The sequence below is a fragment of the Myodes glareolus genome, chromosome 9 (genome assembly GCF_982192425.1).
Source record: "Myodes glareolus chromosome 9, mMyoGla1.1, whole genome shotgun sequence".
NCBI classification, from domain to species: domain Eukaryota; kingdom Metazoa; phylum Chordata; class Mammalia; order Rodentia; family Cricetidae; genus Myodes; species Myodes glareolus.
The window spans coordinates 27744583-27761281 of NC_142034.1; the positions used below are offsets into that span (position 1 = coordinate 27744583).

The 16699-nt window shown below is 54.0% G+C and overlaps 1 protein-coding gene across 1 annotated transcript; it reads right to left on the reverse strand.

Annotated features, from left to right (window-relative positions):
* Nucleotides 1-19: 19 nt before the first annotated feature.
* On the reverse strand, nucleotides 20-15291 carry Samd14 (sterile alpha motif domain containing 14). The gene is made up of 10 exons (XM_087910065.1): nucleotides 14697-15291; nucleotides 11248-11302; nucleotides 5849-6015; nucleotides 5110-5398; nucleotides 4209-4296; nucleotides 4039-4113; nucleotides 3801-3960; nucleotides 2476-2595; nucleotides 2239-2394; nucleotides 20-1534 (listed from the first exon to the last, which is right to left on the reverse strand). Exons 2-10 carry the CDS (start codon nucleotides 11288-11290, stop codon nucleotides 1379-1381), a joined length of 1254 nt encoding a protein of 417 aa, XP_087766191.1. The 5' UTR covers nucleotides 11291-11302; nucleotides 14697-15291; the 3' UTR covers nucleotides 20-1378.
* Between the last annotated feature and the right edge of the window lie 1408 nt (nucleotides 15292-16699).

Sequence of the window (16699 nt, forward strand, 5' to 3'; positions counted from 1 at the left end):
CTCGTCCCAGACAGAAAGCTCACTGGTGTATGGTAGGTATTTATTGAAAGAAGTTGAGAACCATCTTCCCCCTTCACATGCAGGTGGGGCACACTTGGCTCCTGACAGCTTTAGGGACAGTAGGGCCTCCACCTTCCCCACCCAGTCTAGATAGTGCCAATGCCCCTATACCTTAGTTTCCCTCTGAGGCCCCTTCCCCAGTGCAGATGACTGAGCCCAAGCTCGGGGCCCTGGCCTTCAGCTGCTTCCCCAAGCAGGAGAGAGGGAGTTAGCATGCAGGTCCTGTCCATCCCTCCAGGAAGCTGGGAGGGGTGGGGGTTTCTCCTCAGAAACCTCCTGGGCCCAGTAGTAACTGACCAGCACCTGAGAGGCTGGGTCAGCATGGCACCTGGACCCTCCATCTCTGTACGTATCCTACAAAGAACACGAGCCAGACCCACCCAGGGCTGGCCCAGTCCTCCCTGTAGCCCCAGCAAACCTGAGCTAGCAATGTTTGTCAGCTCTAGACCCACGGAGGCCTTGACACACCCAGGGAACCTGGGATCTACAGCTTCCAGGCCACCCTCAGATTGTGCCTCTGCCCGGCTGGGGTGATGGAAGTCACCTGTTCAGTGCCACCTAGGTACTAGTGGGGAGAATGTCCTGTGTCCCCAACAGCCTCTATTTATCCTGTCCCCAGAGGAGGCTGAATCACTCTGTGAAGAAGTGGATTCTAGTTCTGTGACCCAGTGGGAGAGAAGCAGCATCGTCCCGCCCCCTAAAACCTACAGGGTAGTGAAGGGGAAAGAGCAAGAGCCCCCTTGTCCCTGCTCTGCAGTCCTTACAGAGGCCAGCTTGCCCTCCACTGTCCGCTCTTCTCTCCGTTGAGGAGGTGTCTGAGAATCTACCCTGAGTGCCACAACTGCAGTGCCCACCGGCCTCTCTGAGGAGAACTGCTCTCCCACCGCACAGCCGCCTTCAAGAGCTGAGGAGACACAGCCTTGTCTCCTGTCGGGATGCCCAGGCTTCTCTCTAAGCCTAGGAATCCTGGTCGTGGTAGGGCCTCTCCTGCCAGCTTACTTCCTGTTCAGTACCACTGTAACCAGAGGGAAGAGGTTCTGCCTGAACCGGGTTCCTCTGGGCTCCAGATTTGCTGCATTCCTGGCCTCTGCCCTCTTCATCTGCCACCTGCGTCCCCCTGGAACTCTGTGCCAAACAAGTCCTCGAAATTGGGTTTATTACTGGGCCTTCTCCCTGGGATCTCCCTCCAGAGGACTCGGTCCAAACAGGGTGAGAGGGGTCATGTGCCCCAAGAACCTGGTGCCTAGACCCGACTTCCCTGGTGAGGCCTGTGCAGGTGGCTGCAAGTGTGCCGGGGTTCCAGCCCCGCCAGCCATTCCTAGCTCTTCTTGGCCTCATGCTCTCGGCGCCGCAGCTTCTCCCGCTGCTGTGCAGTCTTCTCCTGTGCCTTCCGTTCCTTCTCAGCAGCCGCTGCCAGCTCTTTCAACTTCCGCTTCACCAGTGCCCGGTCATGCGAGTTGCTAAGCCCCAGGCTCTGGGAAGAAACCCAGAGTGAAGGAAAGAGGCCCAGAACACTCCTCCCATGCACTCCCTGCAGCCCCTGGAGTATGCTCCAAAGTATGGCCTTTGCCTAGGGATTAGGCAAGAGGAATGGGTTGCAAGTGGCCATAAAGATGACAATTGGCACTAAGCCATTTGTGCCCCATCCTTGACTTTGAATCCTCAACCTAGGTGCCACGACCCTGCCCAACTTCCTGAGGTCCTCAAGATGGAGAGTGATTTGCTCAAGGTCCCACTGCTAGGCAGCAAGATCTCTCCCCACTCGCTATGGGATTGGTCTTGAAACCCAGGAATCTCCAAGTGTTGGAAACTACCTCTCTTCACTGTCGCCTTAGCACACTCCTGTCACCACGCTCAGACTGAACATGGCATGGAGCCGGCCAGGAAAGAGACCTGGCTTTCCAACACTGGATGGTAGTCCAAAGGGTGAGGACAGCCTGAACACTCAGGCTGGAACTAGAAGGTCAAATGGAAGTGATGGATTGGAGTTTAAGTCAGACTGAGGTATCATAACTACACTGCAAAGATTGGACCAGACCCTTGCATGGAGGTCAGAAAGCCAGGTCAGTGACTAGACAGAAAGAGGAAATCCCAGGTCAGTTCAGGAGACAACTAGGCCAAAAGTCAGGACAAGGGGGGGGGGTACTTCAATCTGGCTCACCTTGCACTCCGACCTACCTTCAGTTTGCTCCCATCCAGCTGCAGGAGCTGTGGCCCATCCACCTGTCGGGCAGCAAACTCGGCGGCGTACTGTTCCAGGTTGAGGCTGCACAGCCACTGGCCCACCTGCTGGCTAGTCCAGTGTTGTATAGTAGGGAGGGACTCGTCCAGGAACTGTGGTAGAGATGGGGAGGGTTAAGGGAGCCCAGTCTCTTGGCCAGGTCCCCAGCAGGAACAAGGGCTAGCCTGGCTCACCTCATCTGAAGACTGGGACAATGTGTGGTAAGGATAGGAGCACTTGGTCTCCTGGCGAGGACCACTGGGGATCTTGGGGCTGCTGCTGGGAGGTGTGGAGTCATCACTCAGGGTGGATTCCTGAACAGAGAGGGGTGTGTGCTGAGGAGCAAGTTCACCCCCTGCCACTCCCGAGCCCATCACTTTGACCAGACAGAGCTGAAATACTGGACTAGCCACCAGCAGTTGGTCCATGCTCCTGATCGCGAGCTCAGAACCAAGCAACCAGACAGAGGCTGTGACCCGAGTGAGACCTGAGCCCTCTAGAGGGGAGCTGGCTACATAGAGGACATGGCACTAGCGTTAAGTTGGGCAGAAAATAGGAGTAGAGGCTAGGTGCTGCTGCCTTCAGGCAGCCCTCCAAGATTCCCCCAAGGCTGCATCATGTATGCCTCTCCTAGGCCTCTTGCATCCTGACTGGCGGGTACCCTCATTGGCCTTGGGTCTCTGTGAGGACTTGGGCTGTGTTTCACTCAGTGTGTGTGCCCTGGGACCAGCACAAAGGAAAGGGAGGGGCTGAGGAAGGATGTAGGGGTGGTTAAAGAACAAAGCTGCACATCAGGAGGGTCTCTCCCCTGAACCCCACGATTGATGATTCTCCTAAGCCCTGGCACCATACACATCTGTGGGCAAGTCCCTTTTCCCCAGACCTCATCTGCCCGTCTGTACAGTGCAGATACTAACACCTGCCTTGCCTACATCATAGTTAAAGGCACACGTGTATCCTGGGCTCTGTGAAGTATTTATTTCAGTATTGCTGGTGTCGATGGTTCTCATTCCCTAGGGCCTGAAGCTTTCAGACCTCTAGACATGGGTCCTGCCCATCTCTCTCTCTCCAAAACTTCCCACCATGCAGGTGGTCAGCTCTTGATGGTGCAGTCCAGACCTGACTCAGGCAGAACAGTAAGAAACAAGGGGCCCTGGGATGGAGTGAGCAACGGGGGCTCAGTGTTCCCGCATGAACGCTGAGTGCACGAAAGCAATGTGAACGGGTATGAATGCATGAGCCAATGAATGAATGAAACCAAGAGAGAAGATGGAAGTCGTGAATGAGTAGGTGGCTCTGTGGACCTCCATCCCAGTTCATCCTGATGAAATATGCCCTTGTTATGATCCTGGAAGCCAGTGTGGAGTCCTGGGGTTACACACTGACAGGATGGCACACTTATGTAGCCCCAGGCCAGTCTGGGCTGCAGAGTAAAACTGTCTTGGGGCAAAAAGAAAGATGGGAAGGAAGGCTGGACGCTAAGAGGGAAGGAGAAGAAGGAATAAAGACCTGGGCTTACCTGGGAAGCTGACTTCTTGGGGCTGAAGCCCTCATGTTTGGGGGAACAGGTCGGGGAGGTGGTGCTCCCTGAGGAAGCAGAGCCTTTGCCACTGTCTGTGAACCAGGAAAAGGGCAGGAACGGGGAGCTCCCTGTCCTTCCAGAACCTTCTACGGACTCCCTGTGGAGAAAACATCCAGCATGGTGTGGTGTCCAGGGAGGACTGGAGCTGTGGTTGGGTGCCATGGGTACCTCTCACCTGCTTCCCATGGACAGGCGGTTGCTACCCTTCTCCTTCCGGCTCTTGCCAGTGGACGCTCGGCGGAGAGTGACCCTGGAAGGAGGCAGGGGGAATGGAGCATACCTGCCCACTGTGATGCTCAGACCCAGGTTGTTCCAAGGACCCATGCAAGACCTGCCCCCACTCACCCCAGGTCCAGGAATTTTCTGCGAGTCCTCTTATCCAAGCCGATGGTGGGGCTGGCAGGCTCAGGGGGGCTGGCATCCCGGCTGTCATCTTTAGGAGGAAAGGGGGAGGAAAACAGCTAAAGCGACAGTTTGCTTGCCTCCTGCTGCTGCCCATGTGGGGTGGTAGACATGTCTTGACTTAGAATTAGGCCATCTGGCTCCGGGGTTCTTCATTAACTGTGTGACCCAGGAGATGACACTCTGTTTTTGAGTTCCCCTTCATTGCAAACATAGAGACATGCCCATTTCACAGTATCTAATGGGAGCCTAGGCTTTTGCCTTTTACAAACTGTAAAAGCACTGAGGAGGTAGGACTATTAATGTTTGTTAGTTCATTGGTTAATTTATTTTTGAGACAGGGTCTCAGTGAAATCCAGGCTGGCCTGGAACACCCTATGTGGCCTTGGTCTCCTGATTCTCCCATCTTCACCTCCTGGGTACTGGAATTACCAGGGCACATCACAGTATCTTGTATGCCATGACTAAGGCTTCCTGTATGCTAGGCACATACTACTGACTTTATCTTGGCCATCTTCTAACCATCCTTTCAATCTTGACTCAAATGTCACCTCCACTCCAGCAACTGTGCATGTTTCCTGCATAGCTTTTTATTACAGTTTGTAACTATGCGTTAATTACAGGATGATTTGGTTGTTTCTTTCCTAAGCTACACATCCCCAGAGGCCAAGGACTGTATCATTTCTCTGTTTGGTCCCAAGGATGTCTGTCATATAGTAAGCTTCTGTAAATGAAGAACGGAACCTGTTGGCCACCCTTCCACCTCCCCTGTAGCCCCCATACACCTGGCCAAGCTGCGGTTCCCATGCTCGTCGGCAGGGGGCATCGCGCCTGCCGGGCTCACCTTCACTGTGTGGTTCTGCTCGGGGATAGCGGCGCACGAAGCTGGGGGAGCTGTCCGAGGAGGGTGCGGAGCGCGGAGGCGAGCCGGAGGTGGCGGCCAGGCCCTCATGCGAGGCAGCGTTGTGCAGGGGCCGGTAACGGGCGAGGGGCGAGGGCGGTGGCTCGTCCTCATCTAGGCTGCGCCGCAAGCCGGGGGGCTCAAGGCAGAAAGAGCCGCTGGCCGGGGAGCCTGGGCCCGAGTGCAGAGGCGAGCGCAGCCGGTGCAGCGGGCTACCGCAGCCATCGGTCACCTGGAAGAAGGGCAGCCGCTCAACCAGCGCTCCCCGCCCTCACTCCCTGGAGGCTGGAGGCCAATTTCCTCTGTAGGCTATACGTGGAGTCCCAGGGGAGTTCGGTTTCCTGGGGCCCCTGGAAGGTGGGTTCCTTCGGCCCGGGGATGGGGAGTGTCTGAGCAGTGACAGGGGGAAAATGGGTGATCACATGAAGTGAAGACATCCTGTTTCATTTGCTAATTGTGGGACTTCCCAAACCCTTCTGCCCTCTGCTTCTTCATCTTTAAAATGGGCTAACATCTTTTCTGCAGAGGGACAGGAGCCAGAAATGAACAGCTAACTGACCTTTGGATGGGTGACTGTCAGGTCTCTGGGGGCACACTTCCCTGGAATTGGGGGGCAGGTGATCCAAGGGCAATATGTGAGTGTGTGTGTGTGTGTGTGTGTGTGTGTGTGTGTTACCCCAACCTTGCCTCCAGGCCCATCAGAGCCTTCCCCGTCCTCAGCAGAGCTGGCACTGTCTCGTAGTCTGGAGCGGGAAGGCCGGTGTCTCCGGCCCTTGGCCAGCAGCTGGGCCCGGGCTTTGTGTAAGCTGCTGTCCAGTCTGGTGGTCTCTGGTACAGCCAAGTCCAGGTCTGTAAACAGAGACCAGAGCCACCTCAGATGGCCACCCTGACTCACACCCCAACCATTAAACTGGTGCTTGGTGATGCCGCTCACTACGACAGTAGGTGAAGTTCAAGCCTCCCACAGGTTGGCTTCCCAACCCCACCTGCCAGTGCCTGCACACAGCACAACTGCCTGGCCCTCCTGGGGGCACGACTGGCCTATGTGCAGACACTCACACCAACGGGGGTGAGAGGAGACACGCCCACCTGGATCCTAAAGTCCGAGTGAGAGTTGGCAAGCGGGTGGGAAGTAGGGAGAGGAGATGGCACCTCTGGGTGGCAGGGAGTAGTTCTGTGGGGACCAGGGGAATGAATCTGCCATGCACCCAATGTGATACACGCATCATTATCCTCAGAGCTACTTGGAGAGGGGAGGCTACAGCATCCGGGACACATTTACAGCTGAACCAACTAGGCTCAAAGAAAGCAAGTCACGACTGGAGCCACTGGCTAGTAACAGTCTGGGGTTTGGGGTGTGGCTCCAGAAACGGACCCTCTTGGGGATGCCATCTTGCTGTGCCACATTCAGGGCTGTGTTTAAGGAGAGCAGTGTTAACTTGGTTGAAGTGAGCAAGCAGGACACCTAGACACCAGTGTCAATACCCGGAGCAAAGTTCCCACGGGTCCTTCAAGCTTGTCTCCGGTCCTGGGCTCTACAGCCCAGGGCTAGGTCCTGTTCGAATGTGGAGGAGGAGTAGACACATCTACTGGGCATGTGCAGAAAGCACCAGGTCACAGTTTCACTTTTTGTTAGCCTGCCTGGAAAGGAAGCATCACTCTTGTTCTGGCCTTGACCTTGGTACTGGGGTCTTCCTGGGCTTCAGGATGGGTCAAGATGCTCCTGTTCACCCCTCTCTTAGTATCTCCGGCCCCCCCCATTCCATCCTTTCTTGCCTGCTTCTCTCTCATCTGTAGACACCCCAAAGGTACCCCTACTCAATGGCCACTTTTTCTATTCCCAGCCCTGACTCCTCTACTAAATACCAAGCCTAAACACAGAAGTACCTACCAGGGAACCTACAAACCAGGGTCCCCTAGTGCCTTAGCCAAGCACGACCGATAAAAGTACACCCATCGGAGTCCTTTTGCCTTTAATCCCAGCACTCATAAAGCAGAGGCAAAGGATCTCTGAGCTCAAGTCCAGCCTGGTCTACAGAGCAAATTCCAGGACAGCCAGGGCTACACAGAGAAACTCTGTCTAACACACACACACACACACAGAGCAAACTCATTGGTTTGCCTTAGATTTGTTGCCTCCAAGTTGGACAGCTGTGAGCTACCCTTTTCCCCAGCCCTCCTAGACCCTGTTCCCACATGGATAGTCAGCAGTGGTTTCCATTCACAGCCTCCCCCTCCCCCCCCCCGCCACCTCTCTTCCTGGTTGGCCTCCCGATCTTGGTAAACGGTGGTTCCATCTTTATTGCTCCTCAAGCTAAACTCAAGCTAAAGTCTTTTTTGACTCCCCTTGCTTCCCTCTTGCCCCCTTTCCTATAAATTAATTTAGCTACATTCCTGTAAGCCCCACCCTCAAAATAGTTAGTCCTGTTGAAATACAGAGGTGAAGCATAAGACTGTTTTTAATGAGATTCAAAATGGTCCAGGGCAGTGGAGATGAAGAATGGGAGGGGTGAAGCAAGTCTGGCCAGGTGGTGACCGTGGTGGAGATGGAGTGACCAGGACTTGAGCACATGACAGGGGGCATTGTGCTCTTTTCTCTACCTCTGAGGTTGTCTGAGGTTTTAATTTCTTACCATTTAACACACACTGTCTCTGTCTCTCTGTGTGTGTGTGGGGGGGGGGGCGCAGATACCCTCAGAGTCCAGAAGAGGGTGCTGTATCCTCTGGAACTGGAGTTACAGGCTATCGTGAGGTGCCTGACCGTGGGTGCCCAGAACTGAACTGGGGTCCTCGAGAAGAGCAGTGCCTCCTGTAAACTGCCCACTCTACGGTCCAAGCTCTTGGGTTTTGACAGCAAAATATTGTTTATGGGTGAGTTTGCACATGTATCCCTGTGCACATACAGAGAGGAGTGGGAAAGAGGAGGGGGGGAGGGAAAAGAGGGAGGAACGGAGAGAGGAGCGCCAGGTCTAGGTCCCCATCTTCTCATGCGTGTTATTATAAATGGCCTCCTGCTCCCCTTTCCCACTTGGTGTCCTCCAGCGCAGCAGCCAGAGTGATCCTAACGTGAGGTGTCAGCTCTGTCACTCCCTGCTCAGAACCGCCTCATGCAGAGCCAAAGCTCCCTCAGCGGCCTTCTAGACTCAGTCTGTGCTCCTGAGCTTCAGTCACCTCCCTGAGCTTCTGCCTCTCCCTTGTCCCCTCCTCCCACCCTTCCTCTTACAGACCCAGCCTGCACCTCAAAGCCTTTGCATGCACAGCGCCCTTCCATGTATACTCCAAGTCATCAGTCTTGTCTCTTCCTGTATCACACACTGGCATCCTGAACACCTTGCTTATTGAAGCTTATTGCCTCTTTCCACCTACTAGACTATCAGCTCCAAAAGGACAGGGTTTTCAGTCTGTGATGGTACCACGGCCACCGGGCAGCACCTGGTGCACAGCAGGTGCCTGGTGAATACTCTGCAGAAGGGAAAAGGACAGGTAAGGAGCTATCCTGAATGGACAAGAAAGTAAGAGTGACCGGGCTACTGCCTCAGACTTATTTGGTTGCCAGGATGAGGCCCGGATGACCATAAGAAGAGTTGGGATTTTTCAAGACAGGGTTTCTCTGAGTAGACCTGACTGTTCTGGAATTTGCTCTGTCGACCAGGCTGACTCAGAGATCTGCCTGCCTCTGCCTCCTGAGTGCTGGGATAACAGCGTGTGCCACCACCTACCACTGCCTGCCAGAATGAGATTTTCTTAGGAAAGGGAATGGTGTCGTCCTGGGTTTGAGGTGTCAAGGAACATGCAGAAACCGCCTGACTGAAGATGGAAGTAGACATTTGTCCAGGGATGTGGTGAGGGGCTGGGAGGTGACGGCTACTGTCAAGGCTGCTCTTCTGGATCCGGATGTGACTCACTTCATTCCTGATGAAGATCATCTTGGTGCCCTTGGAGTTAGCCAGGAGCCAGTAACGGTTCCCACTGCTCTAAGTGTGTGTCACTGAAACCACCTACAACCTCGGAGGAAGGGACTCAGGATCCCCAGGGCAGCTTTAATTTACCCAAGAGCATAGAGCTGGCAAGAGCTAGCTAGGGTCAAAGACAGGCAGGCTGGCTTGTTTAGAAGTACCAGACACATCAGTTGTGCCCTTTCTGAACAGAGAAGGAGGCGACATTGTGCCTAAACCCTCATTTTATGGGTGGAGAAACAACTCCAACAAGAGAGGTTTGGCCAGTTGTATGGAAGGGGTAAAAGTGATAGCCAGGTCTTCTGGCCCCTGGGCCAGTGCTCTAACCTTCTCTCCACTGGTACCCAGCTGGTACCTAGCCATCTGCATCAGGGTGATGGATCCTTGCTCTACATGGCAGAATGGGCATCACCTAGGCTGGATGGGTCTCCTGAGGGCTTGTGGGTATAAAGCAAGGTGGGGCCAGTCTCACCAGGGTCCCTCAAACTCTCCTTCCATCTGTTCCCTTCCCTGCCTTCCCCTCTGGGCTCTGGGCAGTGAGAGAGATGAATATTTAATTGTTTTCATATGAGGAAGCACTCCAGGCAGTGCCCAGCTACCTCAGCAGACAGGAGGAAAACAAGAAAGGATTGGTGAGGAGCATGGTGGGAAGACAGGAGGCAGAAAAGCCCTTCCCCCACTGATGGAAGCTCACCTCTATGGACCTGCCAAGGTTAGGCTGGACTTGTGTAGAGCCAGCCTCAGAGATAGGGAAATGCTGGGGGAGAGGCGGAGCTGGGGTGGGGAGCAGTGTTCCCAGAAGCATCTAGATAACAATACTGGCGTGACCAGGGCCAGTGGCCATAGCAAGAAGGAAGAGAGGAGGGAAAGGCAGAAGAGATGGGAGGAAGCAGAAGCTGGAGCCCTGTGGCATCCCATGTTTCGGAGCCCCTTGGAGTTGCACACAGGAGTCATCCACTCAAATTCAGTAGGGGGATAGATTTTCCACAACACAGTCACAGAGTCTGCAGCCAGCTCTGCCTCTCGAAATGGTAGTGCGTACATAGACACCAGTGGATGCTGAAGGCACGGGCAGATAGAGGCTGCGTGTGTGTGTGTGTGTGTGTATGTGTGTGTGTGTAGGATGAAATCTCAGGCACTGAGATGTGGAGAAAATGTATGGTGTCTGAGCTGGAGGAGACAGGTTTAGCTCAGTGACTAAGGGCAGGCAGCCAGGCACTCTGGGGTTCTTAGCCCAATTCTACATTAACTTGCCATGTGGTTTATTTATTTACTCATTCATTCTCCGTTGGCATATGTGTGTGGATGCACATATGCACGCATGCATAGAAGCCAGAGGTTGATGGCCTCAATCCCTCTCCACCTGAGTTTTTGAGACACGGTCTCTCGCTGAACCTAGAACTAGCTCATTTGGTTAGAATGCTCGTCAGCAAGCCCCAAGAATCCTGTCTTCCCATCCACAGCACTAAGATTACAGGTGTGCACGGCTGTGTCAGTTTCATTGTTTTTGAGATAGGCTCTCTGTATGTAGCCCTGGCTGTCCTGGAATTCTCTATGTAGACCAGAACGGCCTTAAACTCAGAGATTCACATGTCTCTGGTTCCCAAGTACAGGGATTAAAGACATGCGCCACCATGCCCAGCTTGTGCCCAGTTTTTATGTGAGTGTTTAGGATTGAACTCAAGTCTTCATGCTATCATTATATTTTTTTAAGAAAAATATTATTATTATAGTGTGTGTGCATGTGTGTGTGCATGATGTGTGAATATGAGTGTGTGTGTCACAGTGCACACACGGAGGACAGAGGATAACTTTTGTGGACCTGATTCTGTCCTTCATCCTTTATGTGGGTTACGGGAACCAAACCTGGGTTGCACAGCTAGTGCCTTTATCTGCTGAGCCATCCTACCAGCCTCTATGTGATCTTTCAAGCGAGTCTTATCGGCACTCCGCATCCTACACCCCTTGTCTTTTGAGAATCAAATTATACACTGCATATGAGACCAGTTGCACACCATGCCCTGAAGTGCCCTATCTGCCCTTATCCCGTGCCATGCCCAGTAGATTTGACAGAAGGGTTCCATGGCTAGGTCTAGTGCTAGACATAAAGTCACAAAGAACTTACCAAAAACTTCATCCACAGGTTCTCGGAGCTTTGAGGAAGCCATGACTCAAGAGAGCTGGGAAGAACAAAAAGGAGAGAGAGAAACCCTGGATAAGAGGTTCAAGTTGGTTGTGGCAGTAAAGAAGTCAGTAGCTTCCCGCTTCCGTCCCACCCACTGCTTCCTCTAGAATTCTTCCTTTGGTCCTTGGAAGAGAAGCCTGTGGGTGCCGAGGCAGGAGACACAAGCAGGAAAGCCATAGCACAGGCTCAAGCAGCTTCTGTGAGCTGAGCCTAACTACTGGTTGTGACTTCACATTGTGTTCCCCCAATGCACAAGACCCTGCATTGCCTTAGGCCCTCCAATCACTAGCATCCGAAAGCCTCAATCATCATCAACTGTTGAACATCAAATCTTGAAGTCATGGGGCTTATTAAATCCAGACCTGTCATTTTACACAGACACAGAAGAGGAAGTGACTGGCCCAGCAATTAACGGCAAGTACAGATTTAAAACCCAGGTTCTTCCATCCATTTGCCTACCTAGCTTTATCTGCTTTCCTTCCCCCCCACTTCCTCCTTCCCTACCCCATCCATCCAATATCCATTATATTCATGCATCATCTACCCGTCTTGCATCCATTATCCTGCCTTCCTCCTCCATCACTGGGGCCCCTCACCACCTGCTTTTCTGAACTGTGCAGGAAGCTGGCATCACCAGCTGGGTCATTCACTGTTTCAGACGGAACTTCAATTCTCACAGGTCCTGACAGACTCACAGATGCAGCAGGGCATTAAGTGTTCACAGAAGTGCATCTCTGAAGCATCCAGAATGTTCTGGGAGTGTGGATAGGCAGGACAGGGTTGTACTGTTGTTTGGGTTTTGGTGTTTGTCTTGTTTTGTTATGAGAAGCAAGAAGAGCAGGCAGGTAAGGGAAGGGAAGCAGGAGAAATATATCAGAAACACCTTGGGCAGGCTTCCTAGCAGGTCTAGGGGACATGGATAAGAAGAGAGGGAAGGGGCTGGAGAGATGGCTTAGCAGTTAAGAGCACTGGCTGCTCTTCCAGAGGCCCTGAGCTCAATTCCCAGCAACCACATGGTGGCTCACAACCATCTAGAGTGGGGCCTGGTAGAAAGGTGTACATGCAGGTTGAACACTCGCAGTCATGCATACATATGAGAGAAAGAGAGAGAGAGAGAGAGAGAGAGAGAGAGAGAGAGAGAGAGAGAGAGAGAGAGAAAGTCTGATGGCTGATGGCTCAGGGCAGACACCAATGACTGAGACAGTATCTCCCGTTACTTCGAATATTCTGGTCTCCAGGAGAAAGGCAGGTCACTGGACTGGACCACGTGTCCCCTAGCTCCGCTGCCACTTCACAGACATCCCATCTCTGTGAGCTACTGGGCTTGGTGTGTCATCTTGGTATCCCCATGTTACATGTATGAACCTTAATAGCTAGAAGCAGATGTTGACCCAGTCCTCGGCTTCACAGCCCTGTCCTAGCTGTGTGATCTGCAGTTCTGCTCCTGAGGAAAGGACACTCTCAGGGGAGGGCTAGGGCAGAGGGAGAGGAGCTGGTCTATACTGGCTAGGATTAAGGCACGTATTAAAACCACCTCCATCCACTAGGCTCAGGGATACTGGGAGCTGAGCCAAGCATGCCATATGGGAGAGAGGTCAGCAATGGCTCAGTTAGGACCCCTTTGCCGTTCTTGAACTCTGGGGACTAGGAGCCGAGATCTAGGATATTCCTTCCTGGCTAGAGAGGCCAGATGGAAAGATAGGTTGGCCCTCATCATAAACTGTATCTCTTCGTTGGATCGCAAAACCTTCTCTGACTAGGATTCTGCTGTCCCTTCTCCAGATTGCTGTCCTGGGTTACCCCCCCACCCACCCACCCCATTTGTCTATGCTGTTTTGCAAGCCACTTCTCTGGTTCCTGAGGAATGGAGACCTTTTTCATACTGTACCGGTTTCCTACTTGGGTCTTATCTCTCCTTGTCAGATGAACCCTGTGCTCTCCCTTCGGACTGGAGACTCAGGGTAGTAGCTGCTTCTCCCACCGGAATGGCTGCTCTTTGCAGAGACCAATGAGGCCTCCTCTCTTAAACATAGAGAAGGCCAGCCCATGTCTTTATTGAAGGCCTCAGTCCAGCCACCAGGTGAGGTCCTGATGTGCACCGAAGTCCGTTTTAGTCCCTATGGGTGGACTGGGGGCCTCCAGGTCCGACTCTCAGCCCAACCTGATTCAGCACAAACTGTTCCTTTTTCTTTATCTCTCTCTTGAACAGCCAGGTCCCGTTTCTGTGGGGGAAGTTTTCTGCACTATCCCATGCGAAACTCCATGGAAGCCTAACATCTGGGGGGTCACCTGCCTCTTCTACCCAGTTATCTTCTCCCAAACACTCAGCCTCACCCATCCTCCCCGTCAGACACGCACTCTCCCACTCACCGGTGTTGTTCAGCTATACCAGGGTGGAAATGAACCTGTTCCCTTCGACAGCCTTTGGGTTCCCTTGTCATCAGACCACTCCCTTCCCCAACAGACGCCAATTCCTAATGGGCCACTGGTGACCTCTGACCTTTCTCTGGGAAAAGGAAAGGCAGGTGATTTCCAAGATACCCTGAGCCCAAGGGAAGGAGAAAGCAAAACAAAAGGTATACAACTTGGGAATGGAACAGAAGGAGCAACCAGCAGACCCAGAGGTAGAGACTGACAGCGTCCACAGGGAGCTGAGAAGAAAGATCAAGACAGAATAGACCCAAGAGGCTCAGGAAACGCTGCTGGGCATCCCTGAGGGCCCACCATGGGGTGGGAGAAGAACAGAACACCTGCCCACAAGGCAGAGGGGAGAAGGGGGCCCAAGTAGAAGAGGGAGTGAGAGGGAAAGGGAGACAGAGGGAGAGAGGCAGCTGACAGGTCGCAAGAGTGGTTGACTGTAGGCTGGCATGGGGAGGCAGTTGTAGAGCCAAGAAGGCCGTGCCCCTCCCATGCCAGCAGTCTTAAGCCAGCTCCAGGCTTGGAGCAGTCCGCAGGAGTTTGACAGCCCCTCAAAGCGCCACAGAAGATGGGGTTGGGGAGCGGCACCTACTCCTATCAAGAGAGTCCCCTCTCCCTAATCAGAGGGTAGAGCTGTTTCTCCAACCCACCAGTCCAACTGCCCGGGTAGGAAGGAGTTAAGGCCTCTCCCCCAGCCCCCACACCAGTTTTTCTTTCTTTTTCTCTTCTTTCTTTCTTTTCTTTTTTAAAATTAATTTCCCCAGGCAGGAGGAAGAGGATTAGGGACGCAAATCCTATTTCTGTTCCCTCCCGACAAGCCCAGCTCCCTGGTCCAGTGAGGTCTCCCTAGGGATGGAGGAAGAAAGGCCCTTGTGGCTTAGATTCATCTAGCCCCACTGGAGGGTCTCACCTAGAGTCCGGTAGTCTCTGGCCCCGCTTCCCCTTCCACCCTAGGAGTCCCGGCCCCTCACCTCCAGCATCTGTCATTTTCAGCGTTCAGCGCCCCGGGAACCCCTCAGGCCCATGGTGCTCGAGGCGAGTCCCGGGTGTGAGAGGGGTGGAGGACTTTCACCCCGGCCGCGGGGGGCTTCGGGCTGGCTCCAGTTGCTCCATCCCAGAGTGTTGTGGGGGAATCGGAGGGGAGGGTCCAGCCGGAAAGAATGGAGAGGCGAGGTGTGTAAGGATGCAGGGAGAAGGTCTGCGGGAAGCAGGAGACGCGGGCGGGGCTGGACCGGGAAACCTGACGGGAGGATGTTCCGTGTGTGCGTGCGTGTACGTGTGTGTGTGTGTGTGTGTGTGTGTGTGTGTGTGTGTGTGTGAGAGAGAGAGAGAGAGAGAGAGAGAGAGAGAGAGAGAGAGAGAGAGAGAGAGAGAGAGCGAGCTTCTGAGAGCCAGAACCACCTCCCGCCCCGCCCCCGCCAAGCCCCTCGGATCTTGGACCCTCGCGCCACAGGCCGATTTGTGCAGCGTCGCGGTGGCTAGGTCCGTGGGGGTCGCCTGGAATAATGCAACGCGGGGGGCGCTTGTGGGGATGCCGGTCACCCCGGAGACAAAGAGCGGGAGGGAGAGAGGGAGGAGGCGGGCGGGCGGGCGGGGCGGAGACCGCAAGGACCGAGGGGAGGAGGCAGCGGGTGCCCGCGGCGGGGGCCGGGGATCCCAATTGCCCGGCTACTTCTCGGACCGCCGGAGTCGTGGTGCTAGGGAGTCTGCGCGCTAGGAGCGGGCGAGCGGCAGGGAAGCGACCAGGAGGCGGTCCCGTTTGGGGACGCACGGGGCTTTCCGCCCCTTCTGCAGGGTCTGTGAGGGCTCCTAATTCTCTGATTCTTTTATTCAACAAGCATCCGCTGAACAACCAGCCTGACCGCTGAAGCTGGAGCGTACCTGTACTGTCAGGGTTTGGCCAAGTGGGACTTCCCAAGATTGAGAGCTGTGGGTCCCGGAACGAAAAAGACACTTCAAGTTCGGGAGGGGGCGTGCACCCGAGGCACTGGAGTAGGGCACAGGGAGGATTCCTAGAGGTGTGTGGCTACTGCAGGCCAGGCTACAGGAGACTTATTCATGGGCATTGCCGGGTGGATGGACCAACGGGGAAAATGAGCTGAGACTGGAAGGTTGATTCATTCTGCTACCCCCTCCCCCAAAAAAAAGATTAACCGAGGAGGGAGGAGCTTCAACATGCATTTTAGAAAAATTCGTTGGGCACCCCAGTGGAGAACGGACTGCAGGGGGACACCGGAAGTCTGGCACTGGCCTCAAGGGATTGTTGAAAGATGACGATAGTGGGCATGAAGATTAAAGATCAAGCTGAGAGCAATTCTGGCTATAGAATTGAAGGCACAGACAGGATTTGGAGCCGGCTGGACAAAGAATTGAGAGGAGGGGTCTAGGATGGCTGTGGATCTTGTCTGGGGCCCTGGCAGTTCTGAAGCTAGGGGGTAGGGTTGAGTGGATGAGCTCAGACTTGGACCTGGTGAGTCGGAGATGGTGGCAGGTCAAATGTGGTGGCGGCGGCGCTGGGTGCAATCACATTAGCTACCATGCAGCAAGACTTAGGGCATATTCGGTACCAAGTAACAAGCGCCAGGTTCCTCTAAGATACACAGATTCATAAAGAAAATGGTTTGTTCAGGAGCAAATAACGACCTTGGAGAAAGTCTAGGCACTTAGTGAAATTTGTAGGGTCTGGAGAGAACTCCTGGTGGCTCATTGGAATGGGAGACTACCAAGGGCCTGTGGGCAGCCCTTGTAAGGTGGTGCAGGCAGACTGTGATGTTTGTCATCTCAACTCATCTTGAATCAAGAGGTCCCTAGAACGGAGTGGGGACGGTATCAATGGGGTTCAGAGCACCCCAGAGCTCGAGGACCTCTGGGTATCTTCAAAATCTGCTGAAGTCTGGTTAGACTGTAGGTTCACGTGGAGGACATGATGTCTCTGGTGACCACCTATGCAGGCTGGCTCTAGGGCAGTGTTCTC